The sequence below is a fragment of the Ammospiza nelsoni genome, chromosome Z (genome assembly GCF_027579445.1).
Source record: "Ammospiza nelsoni isolate bAmmNel1 chromosome Z, bAmmNel1.pri, whole genome shotgun sequence".
Lineage (NCBI taxonomy): Eukaryota > Metazoa > Chordata > Aves > Passeriformes > Passerellidae > Ammospiza > Ammospiza nelsoni.
The window spans coordinates 37,146,711-37,173,681 of record NC_080669.1 but is presented as its reverse complement, the minus strand read 5'-3'; the positions used below and the strand labels follow the sequence as shown (position 1 = coordinate 37,173,681).

Below are 26,971 nucleotides of genomic sequence, written 5' to 3'. Positions count from 1 at the left end.
AACTAAAGAAGCTTAAAATAGCTGAAAGGAAGATTGAAAGCTTAGAGAAGACACTACAGCTAAAGGTGAACATTAAATAAAAATAAATAAAAAGCCTGCTAGCTATAAGCTTGCATAGATAAAGATATACCAAAACAAACAGACATTTAAAAAATTAAAAATACACATATTTTTATGCACTGTAAGTCTCTTCGGATCAGAGAGCACTCTCCATTAGTTTACCTTTTTGCTTTACAGTGTGAGTAATCTTGCAGTCCTGTGGAAGCTTAATTGAGCTGTCATCAATAGCACATACTTGTTAAATACATTTTCAAAGTTTGTTTTTGGGTATATATATTCTGAGAAATGTATGTGTTCATATGAAGTAAATCAGAAAGTAGAAGCACTGAAAGTACAAAGACTTTTATGTACAATAAAGCCACACTTTAAAATGCTGAAGTCAGTAACTTAAAAAAGACCCCTGGAAATTATGTAAGTTGTGGGTCCGTTAGTTGCTGGTCTAAAAGATGCTGTTTAAAAAAACAATCCCCCTCGCTCCACCCCTTCATAGAAAATCTTAATTGAGCTTGTTTTGCAATTGCTCATTTTGTCCCAGTTTCACAGATTTTTGTAGCTGTGTTTTTGTTGGTTTGGTATTTTGCTACAGAGATACAGTAACTTTTGAACAAACTATTGGTTTAAAATTGCACCTCTGAATGCAAAATGCAAACCCTGAGTCATATTTTCTTAAACACTTAAAATTCATCTTCTTCTTTATTCTCCTCACTTTCCTCCCTCTCCTCCTTCTCTTTTTTGTGTTGCTTATCATTGTTCAGTTATGTAATTTGAAAGATATTTTCAAGTATGTGTAGCCTAAAGGAGAATTCGTTGTATTAAACATCCTATAATAAAAGTTATGTAAGTGAAAAAATTGGAAGCTCTACCAACCATAGCGATAAGTTAATTTTAGAAAAACTGTAAGTGGGAAGTATATTTCAGCAAAATGTCACAATTCATCCATCTATGTACATGGGAGAATTTAAAGCATTATCTTAACACATGTAGAGTATATGAACAGGAGAGGTTATTTAGACTTCAAATTCAGTCTTCCAGGTTGTCTTGTTCCTGGGAGACAGAAAATTGATTTTGTTTTGTTTTTTCCCTCTGTTGAGAATTCTAAGGCATGTCCCACCAGCTAAACCTGAGAATTGGCCTTTGGGAGGATTTCTGTTCATTACTCTTAGTTGGCCTGCCTGACACTGATGCTACAGATTATTCTGGAACTGTAGGCTACAGCTGTTTTGCTCTTAGAAACAAAATACACTTCAGTGTCTATGGCTATTGCTTTCAATGATAGAGCTACACATTTCTTCTGGAAGGAGGAGTGAAGGAAAGCAGATGCAGAAGAGAAACAACTGTCTGTGCATAACCTCATATATAATTTGTACCATTCACCATACTGCCTTTACTTATCTTCTATTTAATCTTAAAGTATAATTTAAAAATCTGTGCAGGTTTATGATGTTACAGGTGTGGGATCTCTATCACAGACATCCATTATGTCTTTAAGGGGTAAATCTCCCCTTGAAAGTGAGCACATTAACTTCTTGCATTTTCTCTTGACAATCTATTTGGCTTCTTTTGCAGAATGCTTTAATGGTTTGAAAAGAAGCTGTAGAGGCCCAGGCCATCATAATAAACACTGTTGTGGCACTACATTCATATTTCAATGAGGCTACTGCCAGCATGACAGTGAACTAAGCTTCATAAAGTTAATGTCAGAACATTTATGTTGCTATTCTGTGATTTCTTAATGCTAGCCTTCTCTCAGTCTTTGTTTCTAGCAACAAAAAATGGATTTGGCCCACATTTTCAAAACTGGTCCTTGCATTATTGCCTCTTCAAATGAAGTGTTTTCTATATGATTACTTGAAATTTTCTTGCTCAGAGAAATGGTTGCTCTCTCAATACACACATTAGTGATGCATGTCTGGAACATGAAATGGTGACTTTATACATTAGTACTTTCAAAAAATTGGTAACAATACAAAAAAAAAAAAAAGAACAGCTCTATTTTTGGGGTTTTCAGGAATGCCTCAGTCAGTATTACAAAGGAGCAAAAGAGGTCAAGGTCCCATTCACAGGTTTTTCCCATTCTCTCAGCTGCCTCATTTCTCAACAAGAAAAGATGGCTCTTAGTATCTTTGTTGCTAGTATAAATGGGGTGATCATTTAGATTCAGAGTTTTTACACAGAATTGGCTTTGTTTCTGGGATACTAAAAAGTAACAGAGCATGCCTGATTGCACCCTTGGTTACAGAAGAGAACGTCAAAATGAATAAGAGTTTTTTTTTTTTTTTTGCTTTTAAATAACAAATTATCAATCAGATTGGTACAAAACTTCAGTCTACTGTGGGTCTTTAAGAAGTGGGTAAGAGTTTGGTTGTTGAGAAGTAGATATTTGATACAAACTAAGAATATGTTGATCTTCTCCTGTATTGCTTCTAGAGCTGTGGTCACTGGTGTAGCCTAGAAGAGATAATCCTGGCTTTAACTGGAAAAGTCTCAAAACCAATAGGAGCTCTTCTCTTTGAGTTTTCTCATCCTTTTTAGGTTCTAAAGTTTTTGGAGGTAAATAAAATTAGAATATGCACACCAGTCTTCAGGGCCATCTTAAATACTTGTTTGTATTGTACACTCACATTTACCTCATATTTCATATGTAGTCCTATTCCATGTATAGTGTTCAGATGCTGAAAATAGATGAATATTGCATCTTATCCACATAACTGTTTGTGGAAAAAGCTGGTATTGTAACTATTAGGGGCCTCAGTTCTTGAAAGCCAAGCATAGTCAAATAATTGAATCAGTGTAGTTTTTAAAATTTCCTTTTTTACAGTAATAGAAGGTCAATTTCAATAAGAACTTGCATTAGTGATTAGAATGTTTTGACTTGTCTGAGCAGCCTACCAAAAGAAAAAAAGGAATAGGCAGTGGGATTTTCCTACTGCAGATTGAACTTTGTGTTACTGTTATTCATTATTGCATGGGTGGCACTAGGGATGACAGGGTACAGCTGGAGAGTAATCTGGAGGTCCAGCACTGTGAGAGATGGGTTGTTCTGTCCCACGTCCATGAATGTATACAAAACGGCGTACAAGACAGTTTAGTTATGAAATATAACATAATTCAGACAGAGATTAATCTAACAGATTATGGAAATTTCAGTGAATATTTTAAATCTTGAAGTGCTTTATTCAATAGAGAGAGTGATTAGGGCAGTTAATTGTCTAATTTCTATTTCTGCAAGAGCAGAGCAAGTGATAAGGGAAGGCAATAACTGTAACAGAATGGATAATAGAACAGGTAAGCAATAATGAAAAATGCAGATTCATTAATAGGAAAGGCCAAATTCTACAGTTGGTTGCATCTCTGAAAGGGCATTGACACTAATAAGCTTCTCAGGATTTATACTGAAGGCATTTTTTTCTAGTGCCCTGCCAGACTTGACCAGTTTTTGCTAACAATATCAAACAATCTCAAAACAGTTGTTTCATGAACTTCTCTTGAAAACACAACATCTGTAATTGTATTCTTGTGAAAATTTCCTTGTGCAAAACTTGGTAATGGTCTCTATGTTCTTAGTCTAAGATTTATGTGCTTTATGTGGTTGTTTTTAATATCATTGTGGTATTTATATGAGTTCACTTAAGCCCAGTCAAAAGTACTTTTTTAACAATTCAGAATTTAAAAATGTATTTGGCTTAGAGGTTGTTTCAGGAAAGAAAACCTATCACCACTACTTTGGGAAAGTATTTAGTGGTAGGGTCACTTTGGACTTGATTGTGTTCCTAAATCTTCTCTTTTTGTTTCTGAAGTCACTTCCAGAAAACTTCTGGAATTACGTATATAGTACCATTTGAAACTTTAGCTGGTGTCTTTCAACTTTGTGCATCATGAAAGGTGGGCTACATTTGATTGCCAAGCTTAGTATAGGTGCTTTGTAGTTATGAGTACTCTGGAAACCCTTGCCATGTTTTTATAATGGGACTCAATTTTTATTGTTCGCAACTCTGACTATTGGTTTGTCTAATTTATTGACTAATGCTGAAAAGTCCTCCTTGCATATAAGCGGTGTAAATACTTGCAAATAAGGTATTCTGATTTATTTAGTTCTGTAGTTGCTCTACAAGCAGAGCTCCCATTGAACTGAAAATGAAGCTCTGATTACAAATTTTGCTACAGCATAATGAATTCTTTGCTTGTGAATTCTTTATTAGTGTAGAGTAGTTTGACTTGCTTTATAGTGTTAAATGCTTCTTCTTAGTGTTAATTTTTTTCCAGAGGACTGTATTGTCATTTAGAAAAGTCTGGGTTTAAGCTTACATGATGTTATCCTGCAATAATAATCAAGGTGTATTTTAATTTTTGTTCTGTACTTATTTTGTATGGTTTTGATTATATAAAAGATATTGTAAACAATGTTTTTATTTCTTGTTTGCTGCATTACTAGAGGACAAAGTCTGGGTGTTGCAGGTGTATATGTATTTACAGAAACAGCTTACTATGTGTGGAAATCCTGAAGCCATTTAAATGTAATTTTTTTTTTCATGCAGCCAGTATTTCCCTTGAAAATACATAGAACAGTTTTCCATTGGGAAAAAAAGGAAAGAAAGTAGTTTTGAATGAAAAAAAGTGCCAACAGTCCTTTTTCAGTCTATGTGTTTTAAAATGTATTAGGCTTATGGATTCACTAGATAAAAGATGGCATTTTGGTAGTCAATTTTTAAAACTTTCAGCAGCATGAAAATAGTATTTAAGTGAATTGCCAAATCAGCAGAATTTTCCAAAGTAGTAATAAGAAAACTTTGACCTCAAGGACTGCGAGTCCTGATCTTTCTATTTCGATTTTTGAGTCTCACAGTAATTGATAAAAGAGAACTTTCCTTTCATTTGATCTGTGTAATACTGTCTTACATTTTGTCCAACTCTGATTTTGTTTTTCTGGTTTCACACAGTCTCAAGAATCTTATGAGCTAAGAGCAGCCTATGGAAAACACGAAGAAAGGCTGCAGATGTTACAGACCAACTACAGAGCGCTAAAAGAGCAATTAAAGCAGTGGGAAGAGGGCAATAGCAGGTAAGTTACACAGCTCATTAAAAACATTCTCCTTACCCAAGAAATCTGAACAGAAGTATTATAAAGGTATTCAAAAGAGAATGTGATTTGAAGAAAGAAGCTACTGGGTGGTGATCAAGACTGTTCTTTGTTACAGCAGAATACATAGCTTACACCTATGTGAGAAAAATTGTAGTTGAAACCAAGAGGAAATATATTGAGCTGACACCTTGACTTACTTCATTTGGGCTCTCCTTGAGAGCCTGAGTACTGGACAAAGGTCAGCTAGGACTGCTTATGTTTCTCTAATTTCTCACTCATTTATTTTGTTGACTGTATGTTTTTAATTTTCTGTAACACAGCAGTTGCTCATTATGTTTCAAATAGTTTTTAAAAATAGTTTTATTCATTAAAATATAGAAATAATACCCTCTCTAACATTAAGTGATTCATATATTAACTGAGGCTAAAATCTCCTTCCTTATAGGGGAAAAGTAAAATAATATGTGCATGAAAGCAAGGTGTTTTTATCTGTTAAATTATTTAAAAATAAATTATTTCTGATAATTTTACAAAAAATGCAGTAATATATCTTTCTTAATGGAAAGAGGGAAGACTTTACCACATAAAATTTGCATAATGAACATTCTGTATATCATTCTCCCTTAGGCTCGATACAGAACAGTGAAAATTTTTTGCAGAAATTCTTTTTTTAAGTCCTTAGCATACAGATACTTTGGTAAATAGATGCAATTGGAGGAAGTAAAGCATTTTTTATCAGTTCAGTTATCAAGCACTGCTGTTTTTCAGGACCTATTTCAAAGAAGTAGTTTCCTTGCAGCTTTAACAGGGCTTTAGCATGCAACTAACAGCTCAGTAAACACTTGTGTTTTTTACTAAAAATAATTATTTTTGCAGTTACAACAATACTGACTGATCTTGACACTATCTCTCTCTGAAGAAAATGAGAGTCACAGAAAATGCTGCAAAACTGGTAGCTGTTCAGAGTCTGGGGTGACATAAAGCATCCTACTGTGAATGATAAACTGTTCCTTATATATAAATATATTGCCTATCTTAGTAGATTTGCATTGCTTTGAAATATTAGCATTTACGTAGGAGCGATTTGTCTTTAAAAAAGGGGAAAAAAAGGTGTGGATGGAAACAATGGTGAGGTACAAAATTGCTACGGGCATCGGTGAAAGCACAGGAGCATTTTTTTAAATACCTAAGTATAATGGCAAATATATTTAGGGAAATTATAATGAAATGGTTTTGTTTTTTAAGGAAAAATATGGGGTTTTTTTCTTTTATTTCACTGCTTTAAATGTAGTGCAATCTGGAAGTGACTTAAGGATGATAGTTACTAAATTCAATGAAATTATTTAATTCTGTGTCTATACCTAGACAGGCTTCCAGATCCATTGAGAGTCCAAGGCTAAAAAGATAAAAAAAATTGAACTAGATAAAGACCTTAAAATCTTAAACTTGATATACAGTGAAGCACTGGATGTTCTGGTTCGAATAGTTTAAAAAAATTTAAAAGAAAAGGGAAAAAGAGACAAAGGTGACTTCTGTTTAAAGTAAATGAGACGAGCTTGTGTTATAATGAATGTGTTTGGGAAAAGTAGGTATTGGGGAGAATATAATGCTCAGTCTTCACTTAGTCATCTAATTTTTTCATCTCTATTTAAGTTGAGCTGAAAATAACAGTGTTTCAATAATCTTTGTTACCAGGCTAGATTTGTATGAAGTCGCACTAAAGGAGGTTTGGTTTTCATTTTTAATACAGTTAAACAAAAGAAAGTAGACAAGACACAAATAAAAGCAGTCTGTAACAATAACATCTGTTATTTTGGTACCACAAAAAGCTGTATAGTGCTGCTGTAATGTAAATTGTGCATTAAGAAGTCAGTATCAGGTGCTTATGTGGCATTTCTGATCCTTTGTAAGTGATGGAGAACCCCATTCTCCATATTCTTCATAGATTAGTATCTGTTATTGAGATGGCAGCTGATGGGACCTAATCCACCTGTCAGTGTACATACAACTAGCACTGATGTACGTGACTGCAAAGATGATGGGGGCCTTAGGAGGCTACCACATTGTCTGAGAGTTTATTTCTCTGCCCAGTAGGAATTTGGATTGCAGAGTTTTAAATTGATTCCATAAAGCATTTTTAATACAATTTTTATTTTGGCATTATTAAAATATCTAAAAATACTTTAATGACTGAAAAACTGTTAAATAATTTTACTTTTCTGTGCTTCAAAAGTCAATATGCTTTTTCTTAATACATAATCTTGTCCATAGAGAGTTAATTCCTTTATTAAACTGTAGAACAACAGTGTGATTTAGAGTGGGCATTAGTTGCAACTTCCACATTGGCTTGCTGGGGTGTTTGGGGAGCTGATGACTTTCCCTTAATTTGCAAGAGATTACGTGATGATTTTAACTTCTTCTTTCCCATACCAGTATTTAAAGTAATGTTATCAGAATGTGGGTGACACTATTCTGCCACATCACCTGGGAGGCATGGTGTGATACTAGCTCAATATCTATCTGAAATTATGTAACTGAACTTCTCTTTATTACCACAGTTAAGGTTTCATGCCTCAGAATGTATACTTCATACAAAATTCAGATTCAATTGATGCTCTACTTGAAAAATCTGTATTTTCTGAAAGCAGGGGTGCTTTTATTCTGGTTCTCCCAACGCATTTAGATATTTGAAAACAAACAACCTTTTTAAACTCATAAACAGCTTTGAAAATACTAAAAGTAGATACCAACACACAAGCTCCTGTCAGCTTTGTCAAGAGGATTGTGATGTGATGTGGAATGAACTGGCTTTTTTCAAAAGGGAGAACAAGAAGCTGCTGATTGAGAAGTGAGTTTGTTTCTTAAATGGTGTTTAAATAAAGAAACATACTGGAGTTTTTTTGTGAAGTGCTTTACAGGCCATACAAGAGGAATTCCTTGCAAAATTCCATTATGAAAGCATCTACCAAAAGCAGAAAAGGAAAACATCAGCTCTTTTTTTTTTTCTTCCTTCTCTCTCCCCCTTAAATCAGTGACAAGTTACAAGTTTGCTAGCACTAACAGAAACTGTATTCCATGATCTAGGGATTGTGTTAATTAATGTGGCTCTCATCTGTTGGAGGTGTCGCTCTTCATTAGCCTGTATTTTACACACTGCCGTGCTTCATTTTTGGAATGAGGTGGTGAGGGGATAACCTAGCCAGCCATCCTTGTTTGATCTCTGTGATACATACGCAATGCAGAATGCCTCAGCTCTCTTGGTTCCCTGCCCTGTCCTGCTAATCCCAGCTGAGCTCATTATGGTGTAGCCTTGCTGCTACTCCTGGAGCCAGAGCTGTCCAAGCTAATTACTGGTAGCAGCAGAGCTGCCTGTTAAGGGTCTGGTGTGGATCTGCTAACATGGTCCTTGGTAGTGACCTGCAAAAAGCACGAGGGAGTTGCTCTCTTTCTTGCTGTGCACAGCCTGTCCTTTGGGTTTAGTGCTGATCCCTTCACACAGCTCTTTCAGCTGTAGTAAGTGTAAAACTTGGTGAAGGAAACTCTTACTTTAGAAAACATACAGTTTGCTGCTTTGATCTCATAATTCATAGGCTATTACACTCAGCCAGGCAAAGTAAAAAAATGTCCTTTTATACTAGACAAAAGGAAGTTAGTATGGTATAATTAGCCCTTTGCTGTGATTTAACACTTTCTGTAAGTGACTATGATTTTTTGTTTTAATTTAAGAATCAAGACATCATAGAAAGTTTTATTCAGACTTTGTTTTTTGTCCGTGTTTAAAAAAAAAAGTGTTTTCCCAATAGATCACAATATAAGACCATTTTGTGGCAGTACCATGAAGGCTGCTATCACAGAATTTCAACAGCAGCAAATTATTTTGTTCTGTGTAAGTCCTTGCGTTGACCAGAATCTCCATTGGTGTATTATAGGCAGTGTTACCAGTAGCTGTGTTGCATGGGGTATTCTTATATCTGCCAGTTAAAATTGTGTGCCTGTTCTTGTCACTTCATTGTCACTTTTTTCTTTTGCTGTTTTGAAGCTATAACAACAAATTATCACATGCGATTATTATGTTCATTATTATTTCATTTTTTATTTTTATGTAGGAAAGAACACTTTCTTGCCATGTACGTAATTGCATACCTGGCAAGATGTACATGTAATTCCCTTTCCCTCACTAGTAAACATATTCACCACAGGCAATAGTAGCTGAAGAGCAATTACATAAGCCTCTTTTTTCACACAAAGCCATATTCATATATTTTTGCACTCTGAAGGTTGGTACAGCTGGACTGCTTTTCTAGAGCTCCTGTGCAGTCACATTTATGGGAGCACCCTTATTTCTTGTATGTTGCAGATCATTGACCTTGACTAGACTGTGGTGAGGTGTCATGAGCAGACAGTTGAGCTCTTCAGGATACAGGATTTATAAGGCAAAATGGATTCATAAAAGTCTGCATAGTAAGGATTTAGTAAGAAGCCAGTACAGCATTGTGTTCATTAAGGTGAAATCTTTGTGTGGATTTAGGTGCTGTTTGTTCCTTATGGGCAATGTCACTTACTGTTGAAGTAAGGAAGGAAATGAATGCATAGTTGTGGGGTTTATATCTGTCTTTCTGTAATAATGGCAGTCTTTAATTTATTGAAGGATGTCATCATTTCAGGATTTCAGCTCATTTTCTTAAGAAAGTCAATACTAAATTTATTGTAATTTTAGATAAGTGGATAGAGCTTCTTTATATTGCTTCTATTGTTTTTTTAATTCTGTGGATAAAGGACATGATCTATGGAGTTGTATCAGTTACTTATATGTGTAATGTTACAGGCAGTATAAGTAAATCAGATTAGCCCATAGGTTTTGCACTTAGTTGATAGAGTCTACAGATTGTTTTCTTAAGTTCATGTTGAACATACATATACCAATGCACTATTGCTTAAAGAAGAATGTCGGTGTAGGGATTTTATTTTGGTTTAAGTAGTTCTAACTAGACTAGTTTTATTTTACCTATTAATTTTAATATTAATTTTACATCAATAGGTAAAATTTCTCTCTCTGACTAAACCAAAGAGTGAGTGTTAGAAAATAGGATTTTTTTGTTGTTGCTTGTTTATGCATTTAATCTGTTAGAATTACTTTCTCTCTCATCTTCTGAGGGATAGAGCAATGATGTAAAATGTCTTTAATATGCACATACATTAATCATGGTTTTAGCCCTTCACTGGACCCACTCCAGGGGCTCCATGACTCCCTTCTAGTGAGGAACCGAGGAATGGACACAGCAATCCAGATGTGCCTCACCAAGGCTGAGTAGAGAGGCACGATCACCCTCCTCAGCCTGCTGGCACTGCTCTTCCTAATGCACCACCAGGATGCACTGCTGGCTCAGGGACAGCTTGCTGACCTGAAGGACTCACAGGTCACACTCCACAGAACTGCTTCACTGCACATCCAATTGTTCCGCTGCCTGATTGCAAGCTGGCTAATTTAAGTCATTTCAGCATTTCTGTATCAAAAGTTAGTTAGCTGGAGCATGGGGATACCCTGTCCCTTTGGCCTTAATGTACAAACTTTGGAAACTTATAGATGACTGGATATGAACTGTTGTGGAATCTTTACAATTTTACATCTTTCATTCTGTATTATTTTTAGGCAACCTTGTAATAGATATCAGCAACACTCAATTTTTTGACAACGAACATTCTTCAGCATTAGACATGATGACATAAATTATCATTTTCATAGCTAGCTGGCAATTTGTTGTCTGTATAAGTGTTTTGTACTTCTGCATGTCATCCATTATAGGAGGTGTGCTCTGCGTCTTCAAAGCATATGGAATCACTACAAGCTCAGTCATATCCTTCCTCTGCTGTAGCAGCTGTTTAATAAATGTTTCTAATAAGCTTTCGTTTTTTAGGAAAACAAGAACTCATGGTTTCTGCTTTCCTTATTCCTGTGCAGTGAAAGCAACTGTTGTGTACCTAGTATCGTGGTATGTGGCCAACTAGTTGACAGGAGCCTGTCGTAGTACCAGCAGCAGCATGTGATGCCTCTTGCCTTTCTAGCTGTCAGAATGGGTATGATGGAGAAAAGATGAATTAAGTGTGTTGAAATGCTACCAGTAAGAACCACAAACATAGGTTATATTAGCTCCCTTACTTCTTGAATGTGTGTTACCTCCCTGGTTCTTTAACTAGAGAACCTGCTGAAAAATGCGATTTTGATAATCTTGACCTTTTCAGGCAATAGGAGATGCCTGTTCATCAAAGACTTTTATTTTTTAACCTCTGTTGTTTTGTGAAACATCCAAATACCCCAGCAATTTTTTCTGTATTTTGCTCAATAGGTATGGCATGTTGCAGATTAATTTGTAACAAAGTGCATTCACACTAGATCAGTGTTAAAAAGTGTCACCTGCAGACCTGCAGCATATAGCGCTTCTGACCTGGGTGTTTTCTCTGTAAAGTAATCTTTCTGGTTATCTGTTTTAGGAGTGCTGGGACAGAGCAGACATCTTACTAATAATTACTTGAATTTAATATGTCAGGACTCTTGGTTACTTTTTTCTTCAGTTAGTAATTTTGTAGTTCAAAGGCATATATAGTTAAAATGATGATGTGCATGTGTTTGTTTAGGTTGGAATAGATAAAAATCTGAAATACCAGCTTTCATTCTACTTAAAGCAATTACAACCTAAGTTCTGCAGCTAATCTTGTGGCTCTTCTGAGGGTTTTGACAAAGTGCATGCTTACTGACAGGACTGAGTACTGCTTAGTGAAAATGACAGGCTGAAGAGTGAGAACAGGAAATACTGCACTACAAATAAATTAAAATGTAAGAAATCAGAAGCATTTGGTGCAATATAGAGTATAGTTTCTGTAAGATATTTTAAGGGACCAGACTCAGAACTGTGAATGCCACACGAACTCATCTAGGGGCTTTTACATAATGAACAAAATGGCCCTTTATTTGAAGTGAATTAGTTTTTTTTCTAGGAAGCTTCCAGTTACTTTTTCACCAAGCACTCTATTGACTGTTTTTCACTGAGAGGATTCCATCAAGAATAAGGAGATTGATGCTTTTTAATTGTTAAACTTGTCTCTAGAATATTTCTTACCTGTGTCCACCAGATCTTGTAATTTCCTGCATCCTAGCTAACAGACAAATTTGAGGTCATAGTTTGGTCTTTTATATCAGATGTGTTTGTGTTTTTCCTTTGTTCCTTCATATTTAATCAGACATGTCTTGTCTTGAACTTCAGTGCCTTCTCATATGTGATGGAATTGTGTCATATTAAAAACATGAGTCATGCTGCTAAACTTTTTTTTCATAATATAGAAGCAGATAAATGCAAAATTAAAGTTGCATTAATGACAAGATTTGGGCATTGTCGGGAACAAAAATAGCAGAGACATGGTGGAGAAAGTTAAGGACTCTCTGTTAGCTTCCCTTTGTATTGTTGCTTGCACAGAGCTGTTCCTTGCCTTGCTGTTGGATCAGAGTGATTTTTGATTTCAGAGTAGATTATTTGGTTTAGAAATGAATTGTTGTACAGGTGATAGCCATACTGCCTGCAGAAGAACTGTATTTTTCTTATCCCTCTGTCTGGCATAGGCAAAAGGTCTTCAGCACTTAGATGGAAATGTCTGATTTATTAGTCTTCCAGATATGCATGCACTTATAAAAACAAAGAACTACTAAATGTGTCATATTAAACTGTACAGAATGTACATGAAAGAAGCCTACAGTCTACTGTGAACCTACAGTCAGTAATACCAAAGCACAATGATTGCTGCTAACATGTCAGATTGCTATTTTAAGAGAATAAGGAGTGAGTAATGAAAATAAGTTTCTCTACGGTATCTTCAGTGAAGTTCTAGGATTTCTGGTAAAGGTAGCAGTGCTTGGTACATTCTGGCAAGATTAATTGAACATACAATGCTAATTTTCCACTTGCCTTTGCATAGTACTGATTTTGGAAGGGACATCATAAATTTTCATGATTCCATGTGTCTCAGATTTCATAATACCGTATGGAACTTCAACAGCTGAATTTTGAAAAAATGTAGGAACATTTATTTCACAGAATGCTCAATAATATAAATAGTAAATTATTTTATAATTTTAAAATGTTATTTTGTATTTTATAATATAAATGAATACTTTACAATGAATGTTATTAAATATCGTTTATGTATTCTTGCTTTATCTCTTGAACTCTCTCCTAAATTGTACTGTTTTGTAATTCTAGAAAGTCAAATGTGGTGCTTAGTGGACCATTATTATGACCCAGCATGATTTTTGTGATGAACTACTTAGTCCTCTTTTGTTGAATGAAGCAGAATATGCATATACATGCAAAAGTTTAGCCTATCTTAATGCATTTGGATCTTTTTCTAATTTTTAAGAAATTCAGAATGCATTTTCTAAGAATTATTGTTGTATTTGCTTTTTTCCAAACACAATCATGTGAGTGCAAACATGGAATCATCAAAATTTTCCTAAAATTCAAATACTTCAGTGGAAGAAATAAAATAAGAAATTTTTTTTTATCCTTACTTTGCATTATTGAAAACCAGCTCCACACTAACAGCAGGCTGTAGGCAAGAGACTTTAGTGTATTGTCACATGAGGTTTATAAAGGTTGAGAGGACTGATACAACAACAAATTCTCTTGATATTCATATGATGGGTGACGTACCCTCTTCTCTGAGTTGTATTGATGGCAGTGGTACCCCAGTCTTGGCCCTTGAGGTTCAATCTGTTTTGAGCTAACAACAGGTACAAACACTGTTTATGAGGCTATTCTGATAGTCTTATTTTAAAGGAATGGAAACCTGCAAATTCGAATAATAAACATAATTCACACAGTGTAACATTTATATTTTCGTTAAACACTTCTTGATAAATAAGCTGGATTTTGTGCTTCAGTGAAACAAATTAAAGATTACTAAATGGTAGATTTTAAGCATGGGTTTCTACCATCTTTTTGCAAACTAAGAGTTATGCTGCATGTTGAAAGTAGCGCTTCTTTGACTTTGGAGTGACAGTTGACTTGAAATATCAAAAAGCACTCTTGACAACTATGACACTATTCACTATTTTGTTATGTGAACAGACATTGGAGTGTTGAGGGGGGAGTTGCTTTTATCCTTTTTTTTCTCCTGAATGTGGGTTGTAAATCTGGGAGACTTTACTTAGCAACAACAGATATCTCTTCCTGCAATTTTCATCCATCCTACAAGTGACTGAATTGGGAAACAAGAATGATGAAGAAACATTTCTGGGAAGTGGATGCACAAGTAAGATAGATAGCTTAAAGAATCTATGTAGTTAAATACTTGATTTCCTTGGTTAATTAAGACTGTACATTTCTTAAAGTAAACTTTAAGTTTACAATATTTTTCCTGTAAAGCAATTCCAGTAAATCATTCTGGATAGTGTGAATGATCACAGAGTGGGAGTAATGCTAGTACTTTTTGCTTTACTCTTACCTTGGCAGTGTTATCTTCAGACATATGTAATGCTCTTTGCTCTCTCACAGTCTATATCAAACACCTACACCCAGGTTTGCTCTCATTTTCCAAGGCTGTCATAAATATACAGACCCATGAAAAGAGCAGATTTTGCCCTTACTGCAGCAAATGTACTTGAAACATAATGCTGTAGGAAGAATAATTTGCTGTGACAAATTGCTGTCAGAGTAGTATTTCACCTGTAAAAGTTGGATGAAGTTTCTGCCTGTCTTGGTTCTCCTGACTTGAAGTAATTTCAGAGTAGTAGAAAATTAAAATTAATTTTGCATTATGACATATAAGACCATTTTTGACAGCCTCTTCCTATATTTTCTATATGGGTGTTTTTAGAGAAGTATGTGTAATGTGCATGTGTGTTCTACTCTAGTTTTATGGAGCAGAATTTTTACCCTTCTAAAAATTAGAAGACTAAAGAAGAGAAAGTGCAGTTCAGCTTTGTTTACCTAGATATTTCTCTGTTGATGTACTGGCTATCTTCTCAAGCACCTTTCATTTCTGAGAGGAAGAAAACAGAGCTGCTTCTGCTGTCCTATTTTCCTTGCAAGGTTTATTAGGCTATTTAACTTAAGCTTTGGATAAGAAAAAAATTCTTTGACACTATGTTGACCCGGTGTCTTTAGGACTTATTTTTTGGTTACTGTAGTTAGCAATGCTGCTGTCCCTTTTTAAGGACTGTGATAAAGAGCATGCAAAGCTTGGTTAGCACTTTCTGTCTGATTTTTTTCTTCATTTGGCTTTCCTGTCTTTTAACAGCCTTCCATGGCTCTAGAGGAAAATGGTTGAAAAGGCAATAGTTAACCTCATGGACTCAGGAGGGCTTCCCTGACTGCAGCAGCTCCTGGACTAGCCCCCTGATATCTGTCCATACCAGCAACAATATGCATTAGGAGATTGTGGTTCGTTGTGTTTATTTCTCCAAAGAGTCATCCTGATGCAGTCTTTACAACATGTAATCCTTGGGAAGGAGTCGGTTTCCTCAGTGGGTTATTCCATCTAATGTATTCAGCTCTATTAGAAATTAGATTCTCTGCATGCTTTTATTTTCCAGATAAAATTCCCTGGCACAAATGAGAAAAATGTCTTGGTGTTTGTTTGGATGTTTATTTTAGACTGCCATGAGCCTCCTCTCTTAATTCCTTTTATCTGTATGCAGGGGAGTGTAGAAGTCTCCTGCTTGTCTTACCTGTGAATGCTGAAAGCTGCTGATGAGCAATGGCTGACTTATGGGATGTGTATTACTCAGGAGGCAATTGTTTGCTAGAGGACTAACTAGAGTCTTCTGGCAATGGGTTAACCCAGGGTCAGCAACTCTGGAGGGAAGGAGCCCTTTAAACTCATAAGTGCAGAGAGAAAGTTTATGCTATAGCTCAGGCTGTCTTTCTAAATTACCTTTTCTTTAATGCATTGAGGCCCAAGTGCACATGTGTACATGTACCTTAGATTTGGAGCTGTGTGAGGGCTCCTGATGGTATCTTTAGAACTGCTGACAATTAAAAATGATGAGTACTAGGATATTTTGTTCTAGCAAGAGGGTATATTTTGCAGAAGCCCTGCTTATATGCAGATGGTGGGAGCATTTCTCCTATTCTAATAACTTGATAAGTAAGCAACTGTTACAAAGAATTTCTTGCTGATGCCTAGCTATAATCTAAAAGAAATTGGAAGTAATTATTTTAGCATAACTCATTCTATAGCATAGTTTTAAATATGCTACCTCTTCCTATATTTGAAATGGGTGAGTATTAAAAAAAACTAAAACCAGGAGGAGTAATCAAAAGTATTATATTGTGAAAAATAGAGCCCAGACTATTGTATCATACTGAAAACAGCAGATTCTGTAATTGTGGATCAAGATCAGTACCTTCAAAAATGCATGTAATACCACCATAAACTATTATCTGCATAAATTTTATCTTTCTTGATTTCTGAATATCCTTGTTTTAATACTGCCAGGTGAGACTGTGGCAATCATAGTTGGAGGACAAAAATGAAGCATTTGTACATAAAAGAGGATGCTGCATGCTTTCCTGCTCTTGATGGTGCATTTTCTATATGTGTTACAAGTAAGAAAAAGTTACTTTTTTCATGAAGTTAATTGTAGTAAACAAAGGACTTTGAGGTTGTTCTCAGGATGTTAAGTCATGATTAGAATTCTGACCTGCCATATTAGAAGATCCTGATAGTCTTCTGGGAAAGGCCAGTAGACTCCTGCTAATTTAGAATGCTGATTCCTCTCAAATAAAGGACTCAGTGTATTTTCCTTGGGGCTGGAAATTATTCTCTGACAACCTAATCTAGAGTACCTAGGATTGCTGCTGCCCTGTTTCTTGTCAGCAAAGCTATCTTTAAAACTACTTGGGAGTAGATTACATTGTCAGAAGGTCATCTTGTTTTGGAAGCAGATAAGACAGTACTTATTGTTGACAAAGACTTACTGAAGAAATACGCTAAAATCTACCTGATATACTTAAAAGCAAGATAACCTCTTTTTGCAGAAGACTCAAGGCCATTAAGCAGTTTCAGGTGTGCATAAAACTGAAAAGCAGCACGCTAGTTTCTAGGCTTTGTATGGCTTTAAGTCACTTTTCCCCCATTTGATGGGCTATCATTTAAACTTGGCAACACTGCTAGAAAGTATAACATGTGAGTATAAATAAGAGCAAGACATTTCTTCTGGAAGAAGTAATAAATTCTGGAGCTTTTCAGTCTGCTAGTTTTTATTACTCTTTCAACTACATTGCAAAACAAGTAGGTTTTCTTTTTTCTATCTTTTTAAAAGCTGAAAAGTCTGTGGGGGAGCTGAATAGTTATTTCAAAAACCATTTTCAATTCATCTAGTAGACAGACATAGGATTAGTGTAGTCCTAACATTAGAAATTGCAGTCATGTATGTCGCTCATAATTACATAACCTTCATTATTGGCAAATTTCGTATATTGTTACAGCAAATTTTTAGGATATGTTTTCCAGTTATACAGTCTTCTTTAGGACTCGCTAAGCCTTAAATATAAACTAATCAGGACTGTAAAGAGTCCCACAGTGCAATTAGAAAAGAGTTGCTTGACATGATTTTAAAATGTTTTATATATTTTCAATTTAAAAAACAACCCATAGTGATCAAAATAAACCTAGGAAAAAACTGCATGTAGGTACAGGCAAGTGATAATTGCAATTTCAACCTTACAAGCTTTTAGAAATGGCTTACTGTGTTAGCATTACATTTGCAGATTTGAGTTTAGACTTAAAGAAACTTTATAAAAGTTGAACTTAGTGGTTACTTATTTTCTTTTGCTCCTAATTGCTGATATGTATTCCTTGTAATGAATCTCCTTTGCCTGCCATTATTTATGTTTGTGTAAATTTACAGAGTGCAACTCTAAACAGTTTTTGTATTACTTTTAAAATCCATTAAGTTTAGTTAAGTTTTATTTCTATTTTTCCATCAATTTATTAATGGATAAAAGCTTATTTATATAATTCTGGCTTTACAACACCCTGCAAGGTTTCAGCTAATCCCTATAACAATAAAAAAGATTGTGTAAGTTGTCAAATAGTTCACAGTATTTGCTAAACACTTGTGCAGCATTTGTATCTGGTATTTCTCTATTATTTTAAAATACATCCCAGGAACTTTCATTTTTAAAAGTTGAGTTAAATAATAGAAGAGTACACAACAGAAATGTGACAAAGACAATAAAATTCAGTAGTAGTCTTTGATTTTGTCAAGACACAAAGTGTTCAAATGTGAATTTATGACCTGGAAGCGACCAGTTAATACTCTCACTTATTTGCTTTGTCTTTTCTCCTGACCTGCATATTTGTATTGTATCCAAACCTCATCATTCATTCTTAAATTGTAGTTCACAGGTTTAGCTTCTCTGAGTCTGCAGAGCAAAATTTTTCTGTAGAAAAGTTCTTTGTTTTTCTTTTGTGATAACCATGGACTTTATTTTGAGTTCTGCATTGCTGTATGTATTTCAGTTTAGAACTTGACTGTTTTTGTGATATTGTATATGGTTTGCTTAGCAACACTTGAGTACCTAGAAGTAGCATACTCTTCCTTTTGTATGGGGGTTTCATCTTTGAATAAACTTTAATTTCTGGTTCTTCCTCATTTATTGCAAAATGCTTAGGAGTTTTTTAGTAGACATAATTTTGAGATTGTGTTAATGAGATGCTGACAGAAATAACACAAATACAACCATACAGCCATAGAATTTTAAAATTTCGATTTTAAAAAGACAGATAATTGGTTCTCCTCAAAAAATGCTGATTTTTAAATTTCATATGCTGTATGTATTTCCTTGCTCAAGCAAAAAGATGTATAGTGTGAAGAAGGGAACTAAAACACACTCTGTTTGTCAGCTGATACATTGTCATTCAGGGATTTGTGAAAGGTAAACTGAAAGCATCCTCCGTGTTTGATGGTACTGCTTGCCAAAGCAGACAGTTGACTTCAAATTTTTGTAGATTTATACTTCTCCTGCAGTTCCTTCTACTCATTGCTGAATTTCCCTCCTGGGAGAGAAAGTTGTGCTCAAATACTCGTGACACTTAATATTATAATTGGAAGTAGGAATTGTACAGAATTGTATATCTGCAATATAAACTTCCAATTTCTTTCACTTCACTTAGTGACTACTGGATTTATTAGAATAAAAAATTATTTGATATCCAATATAAAAAGTTTAAAGTATACTTTTTTCTTTTTTAAATCATGCTTGTAGTTATAGTAATTTTAAAAAGTGAAATCCATGGAAAATCCTAGGAGAAGAAAATTTGCATAAACACAGTTAAATGGATATTAACATAAGGCATTTCTTGCCTAGTCTTGAAACATCATGAATACTCAGTGTTTCTACTGTCAAAAGATGGAGAAGACAAGTACTAATATTCACAGCTTTAGTTTCTATTTCCATGCCTGCAGTCTGCAATCAGCTTAGTAACACTTCAGACAGAAACTAGTTTCCCATTGTTGAAATATCTCAAAAGACTCTATCTCTCAGTCTCAATTTGTGTCTTGGATGGTTTCAGATGACATAAACATGATGCCCTTTGCTCAGCACTTGCAAAATCAAATGCAATGGTCAGAGAAATTCCCTTTTCAGTTAGGACCTAGACCTGGCGCATTTCTTCTTTTCATTGTTTGATGTGTTCATTGAAAGTGAATGATGCAAAAACTGGTGCAGTTGATCCACTGAGCATATGCTTAAGATAATAACAGCAAATATTAGCTTAATCTGCTAAAATAGTTTTAGAAACTCTTTTTCATAATATCTGAAATTTGACACTGCTCTGACTCTGAGTCACTCTTCTTACTCTAAAGTTCTTACTCTAAAGTTCTAAGGTTAGTAGTCTTCATCACCACACACAGAACTTGGCTTTAATCCTTTGAGTTGCAGGATTGCAGAGGCAATTCTTTTACCCTCAGTAAATGCGGGAAGCATCTCGTGTCACTGGAATCTGTGCTGCTGGATCACAGATTATTTTAGATACCTAATCTGCTTCATAAAAGAGTTGTATGGGAATAGTTTAAAAGTCTGGTGGGGCAGACATAGTTTGTCAAATGCAATCCCAGTTTTGGGTAAAAAAACACACTGAGATATTTATCTTCAGACTCACTTAAATTATTTTTTTGAGAGGGAGGGAGAATTTCAGAAAAATAATTTAATTCTTAGCTATTAAGTTGGCATGTCTGTTTGAGACACGGAGGGAGATAATACTGTAAATGATAGACTGGAAAGCAAGTATTTTCCCCCACCCCTGCTTTTTGCCACTGAGTTCTTTCAGTATGAGTAATTTCTTTCAGTGTTGAATTATACTTTGGCAGCTTTCTGTGGCTTCTTCAGTTGCCCTGAATTCCTTGACATTCCTTCTTTCTTTGAAATTTCTTACTTGAGCCTTCTGTGATGCTTCTTTCAAGTGATCTTGCTCACTTGCTCTTGAGGAATGTACCAATTATAGAGCCTCTGCAAAGAGCTGTGTTCTTCAAGAAGACCACTCTGCACAAAAAGTACAGGCTATGGTGCTTTTATGGTTAATTTCAGAGAACTGGACTAGATGTGGATGTCTTGTTATAATGCATATACAGGGATTTTTTTTTTCTTCTTTTTACAAGTTCTAGCTAGAGTAGTTTAAAGGTTTTATTGTGTTGTTCTTTAGATTTAAAAAAGTGTGAGCAGAAATCAGTATGGTGTTTGTTTCCTAATCACTTAAACAGTTAGAAATTTGCTCAGTGCAAACATATTTGCCTTGAACAGCCTAATAGTTGCATTCAAAATTTAAAAAGTTAGTGAACAGAATATTAGCAGGCTTCAGATGATAGAAATAATAAAAGAAACCAACCATCTAACTAATTAGGATGGGAGATCTTAGGATAGGATGACAGTAATTGATTGAAAAAGGCAGGCTAAATCTGTTTTACCTTCCCAAGATCAAGAAAGTTAAAATCAGAATGTGGGTAGCAGTCCCCCCAGTGGCATTCAGCTTATTCAGTTTGGTGTAGTGTGACATGTATGATTTTCTACATGTAGGACATTTTATTCTGTCAGCTACAAAGAGCACAGCTCCAGAGAAAGAAGAACTCACCATGAGGAATTGAGTCTCTTAAAAGAGACCATGAGTGAAACATAAGACCTGCTTTCTAACTGATGTGATAATATCCTCTTGCACCAAGAATGGTCCTGGAATAAAGGAATTCTTTTCAGCATAGAAGGAAGCAGGTATTGATAGTCAGAAGTTTTCTTTCATCCTGTCATCATAAAACATAAGGCTAACCTCTGGCCATTGTGATGCCCCTTTGCTACACTTAATGTATTTACATAAATGTCTTTCTTGGAGGAGAATAAAGCAAGACACAGCCACACTTGCCATCTCAGAAGTGCTGAATAGAATCAATTCTGTAAAGTGATTACTGACTCCTGCCTATACAGCCAGCATGTAGTTAGCCTTCACCACTAAGTCACGTCACTGCTAATGTTCATCATATTGGTTCAAAGGACAGAATTTTTTTCTGCCAAGCTGCTTTTGAGAGAATTGGTCTTTTAACATGTTCTCTTTCAAAGTTTTTCTAAGGGGACTTTGCCTTAAGTGACCTTCATGAAGTTCCCATCAGCCATTTTTTTTCTTCCTATGAAATCTCAGTGAGCAGTGGTCCAGCCCTCTACTGAGCTCTCAGTTGCTTCCCTCAGATTGCTATAAGGCACTCTAGCATATCTTTGAGGTTGTTAATAAAGACAGTAAACAGTATTGGCTCTATAGTGGATCCCTGAGGAAAGCTTTTAGTTGCTAGTTACCAGTTGTACTCCATATGACAGGTCATCACCTCTTCAACCTAACAGTTCAGCCAATTTTACAGACACCTTATCTAATTTTCAATTCAGATCTCAAACCTTTGGCAATAAAGAGATGAGAGACCATCTCAAATACCTTGCCAAATTCAAGGTGTACACCTGCTCTCCCTTTATTCTTACAGCCAGTCATCTCTTACAGATGTAGTGAGGTTGGTAAAGCAAGATTTTTCCACTGTAAATGTGTGCTAATTGCTTTCAGTCACCTTGTCTATTAGGTGGCTGGACATTATTTCCAGGATGATTTGCTTTGTGACTTTGGTAGGGAAAGAAGGAAGGCCTTTATTGGGTTTTTGTAATTTGTTTGTTTGTTTTAATGTAAATAATATCAGAAGAGAGTGGAACAAATCAATTGGCCTAGGGATACTCACTTTCCAGAAAGGAAACCAATAAAATGAAAATGAAGCAACTAGTCAAAAAAATCTTCAACTGTGCACTAGAGCCAGCAGAAAATAAACATTTGTTGGATACTGTTAAGAAAATACTGTAGCTGACACCCAACTGAAATATGTGCTACAATTTAAAAAAAAAGCTAAAATAAAATAGTTCCAAACCACCCCCTGTCCCCAAAGAGTCTTAAGAAGCTCGCTTTAGAGACTGCAAAAGTTTTAATGGCACTTACATGGAAAAGGTCAGCATTTAAAACTTGAGCTTGCATTGCTGAGAAACAGGTAGGACCAGTAAACAGAGACAGGAGAAATGCAGGTGGGAAGTTGAGAAGCCTAAAAAGGCTCTTGAAGAGTTGTTTTCAAAGCTTAAGCTATTACAGTAAAATTTTGCTTAAATAGAGTCAAAAAGAAGACAATAAGGAAGTTAATAGGTTTGCTCAATGATAACAGTGTGAAATGATACATTGGATTTACAAAGCCGAAAAGAACAGTCTTTTCCTTGGTCAATATTTCATGTTTGATGATCATTAAGATGTCTTTCAATCCAAACCATGCTGTGATTGTATGTTTCCATGCTAAATGGAAGATGAAGACGCCAACAACTTGTGTATGCTTTGCAGCAGATAGATCAAAGGCATTAGACCTATTTGAAGTATCTGTACAGCAATTATGAGGTCAAGTAGAGTAGTTGCTTGTAAATGTATTGAAATATATGTATGTATATATATTGAATATATATAATGAATATATATTTATATATATATTCAATATATGTAAATATATTGAATATATATATACATATATATTCTTCACTCACAGAGGTATGAGTGAAGAACATGAACTTCAATATATTTACAAGCAGTAAGTATGAAATTAACCTAACTGTTAACAGCCAATGGACTGGCAGGTTGCTGCTATAACTCCCAAATGCACAATGGGCTCCAGAGGGAGCTGCAGTAACATGGCTGCTTCCATACCTTGAAAATGGTAGTCAGTCTTTAGGAAAAAGAGGGTGAAAGGGAGAAAGTAAAAAAAAAACCGAAACCAAACAACCAGAAAAGAGCACCATAGAGAGGACTACCACTAAGCACAAATCAATGCAGTTTTATTGAGGAAGCATTAATGTGGCTTCTGTAAAGGAAAATCCTGCTTCATTAACCTGCTGGAATTGCAGAAGGGTGACAAAACTGTGTGGTAACAGTAATCTGATGAGTATTTTTTCAATTGCCTTTAACAGAGCTCCACATGAAAGGTTATAAAGAAATTTTTTTTGCTCTGGGATTGGAGGAAAGTTCCTATTAGCAACTGGGAAAGCAGAAGAAATAAAGAATGTGCCACTTCCAGGATGAAAAATTGGAATCACACTGCGCAAACTGTTAGGCTTCTATTCTTTCTTGAATAGCATCTGCTTTTGCCTCTGTGGGAGGCATAGTACTGCTGATGGTTGGACTTGGCACTGGCTAACCCATGTGGGCATTTATAACATTCACCTAGCCATTGATTGCGTGAGTTGATTCTTGTATTGCACATAGAAATTTTTGGTTTGGACTTGACTAAAATTTTTCCATCTTAGATAAATCATAATTTCAGTTGGAGATTATTTCATAGATAAATGAATTCATTTGGAGGCACTTCAGGTATTCTGACTATGAACTTCCTCTAAACTTATTTAATATAACTAGTTTACTTCTGCATGTCTTTCATCAACCAAAAGGAAAAGATATGTGTAGAAGTTCACTCTTAAAAATCTTGTACAATCACTATATTGCATGCTTGTCAGTTAGTGTTTACAGAGGCAGTACATTTGTTCATAAACGTGTTCATTCAAATAATGATTTTAAAGTTGAAAACTAACTGTTTCAGAAGATAGAGATTCAGTTAGGAACTATGTCATGTTGATTCGAGTCTTTAATTTCATAAGCAATGTTTTTTCAATGAAATATTTTGCCATTCTATGCAAAAAGCCAACATGCTGTGAAGACTTAAGACAATGTGGAGACAAAAGCCACTGAAGTCTGTGTAATAGAAACTGATGTTGACTGAGTTTTGGAAGATGAAAGGACAGCAAAGAATATCAACCTGTAAAGGCAGTTAAGTGATCCCAAAAATAGCTGGATTTCCTATGTGTCATGCTAAGCAAGTTAGTTTACTTTTCATGTTTATCATTTTCTCTGTAATTTATGTTTTACAGCTGAGTCAGAGGTGCACTTGACTTGCAATGTCCTTTAATGTACTGTGTATACCAAATGACTTCTTTTTTAAGTCCTTTCCTTAAGTTGGCAAATATTTTGGCCAGATTTTTTTAGTGCCTTATTTCAGATGGCAAAGTAGGGAAAAGCATAAATTTTCTGTGAAGTAGGTGCTGCTGTTTGGAGTACAACTGAAATAAGTGAGAACACTAGCAGTGAAACTTTCACAACAGAGCTAGAATAATGTGTATTTGTGCATGAAATGCATTTATATTTTAAGCAGAAGCTACCTATTAAATGACTGTGCTCTGTTTTGTGTATTGTATGACCTTTGGCTGAAACAGGTGTGGGTTTTATTGCTGAAATAGTGTACAACTATATAGATAGAGAATGTGTCAGAAAACACAAGTTTAAATAAACAATTTAAATAATGTCTTTCTTTCTAGCATTTCCCAATTTGACTTTGAAACTTTAGTATTGGTATCCTGGCAACTTTATTTATATGCAATTTTATTAAATTGAAAAAAGAGTAATTCAATTTATTGTGCAGAGCTTAGCTGGTTGATATTACAGAATAAACTATGGTAGTAATATGGTAGTCCATCAGGGCTGGAAAATGGGAGGAATTATTTTGTTAATAAGTTTCTTGAATAGTTGCTAGATCATAAGACATATCTTCATGAGTTTGGCTGGCAATTTCCCCTGAGACAGAGTATTTATCTACCTCTTAAAAGGATTTTACCTCCTACTAGTCTTCTTTTAATCTCAAATATTTTCTTGCCTAAAAAAGATGGGCTGAAACTTCTTAGTGTATGTTACAATCAGCGTTGTGTGTGAATTTTGGAAATTCATATGATTTACACATTTTAAAAAGCTGTTGCATGAAGGACTCCTTACGTTTGAAGTAATGCTAAGTGTTGTCAAATTAGAAATAATTCCTGGGAGTCGATAATTTTATTCCCAGTAATATATTGGTGTGGGTTTGGATTAATTTCTGAAATAATTTTAGTGGCATCTGTGTGATTGTACCTATTTTTTTTTATTTCCTCTTTTGTAGACTGAATCTTAAGAAAGAATTGGATCAGATGAAAATACACCATTCTGTAAGTTCACAATACAGGAACTATACTTACAGCAAAAAATGAAGGGTATAGTATTTTATACGTTTGTATGTAGTTTGAGTGGGTTGAGCCTGGCTGGATGCCATGCAGATACCAAAGCCCCTCTATCACTTTCCTCTACAGCTGGACAGGGGAGAGAAAATATAATGAAGGGTTCATGGGTTGAGATACTGTCATGGGCAAAACAGACTCAGCTTCAGGATATTAATCGAATTTATCACTAAAAAATCAAAGGAAAAGTAAAAAATAACATTAAAACCGCCTTCTTCTCATCCCTCCCTCTTTGCCAGCTCTACCTCCTTCCCCCCAGCAGCGCATGGAGACAGGGCATGGGGGTTATGGTCAGTTCATCACATGTTGTTTCTCCCACTGCTCAGGAAGGGGACTCCTTCCCCTGCTCCAGTGTGGGGTGTCTCCCGTGTCTGCAAAGTTGTTCCTCTCACATATTCTATCTCTGCTCTTCTCTGTCCACAGTTACGTCTACAATCACTTTTTTTCCTTCTTAATTATGTTACCATGTTAATGTCAACGCTGATTGGCCCAGCCTTGGTCAGCAGTGGGTCCATCTTGAAGCTGTCAGGGATTGGCTGTGCTGGACATGGAAGAAGCTTCTCGTAGCTTCTCACAGAAGCCGCTCCTGTAGGTCCTCCTACTACCAAAACTTGGCCACTCAAACCCAGTACAGTAGTCTGTCAGAATATGAATTTTTTATATAAGGTTATTTTCTCTCCAAAGATTGATTTCTTTTTCATGAATGTGTATTTTGTAATCATATGGCCATGCATGTGAAAGTATGTTTGCTCGTTATTTGTCTACACATCTCTTAAATCTGACAATTTATATGAATAAATACACATTAATACATTTGCAACTAATATGTATATTCTGCCTATTTATGAAATATACTGATACAGAAATTTCACGCTTATTCAGACATCTCTTTTAATTCTAGTCTCACAAAGTATCTGAATTTGAAAATAATCAAAATGGTGAAATTATAAGAATTGATCATGAGTATCTTTTCTATCTTTATAATCTTTACAGTAGTTGATGGTTCTGTGAAGATGAGTCTTTGTCAGTCAGATAGGTAATATATTGCCACTGCCTCTCCATCACTCCTCTGATTCTGCATATTATGAGCTGTTCCTGAATATTCTGGGAGAAATATTCAAGAGTGGATAATTACGGTCCATCAGAACATTGCATCTGTGGTGAATTCTTTATGCACAGTATTGTGCAAAGGAAGTAA

General features: G+C 35.3%; 1 protein-coding gene across 1 annotated transcript in view; it reads left to right on the top strand.

Moving 5' to 3' along the window:
• Nucleotides 1–26,971, top strand: part of CNTLN (centlein) — a 199,923-nt gene that overhangs the window by 72,718 nt on the left and 100,234 nt on the right. Inside the window, 3 exon segments of the mRNA XM_059493082.1 lie at nt 4,996–5,119; nt 7,863–7,988; nt 25,659–25,708. Coding sequence (XP_059349065.1) covers nt 4,996–5,119; nt 7,863–7,988; nt 25,659–25,708 — 300 coding nt within the window.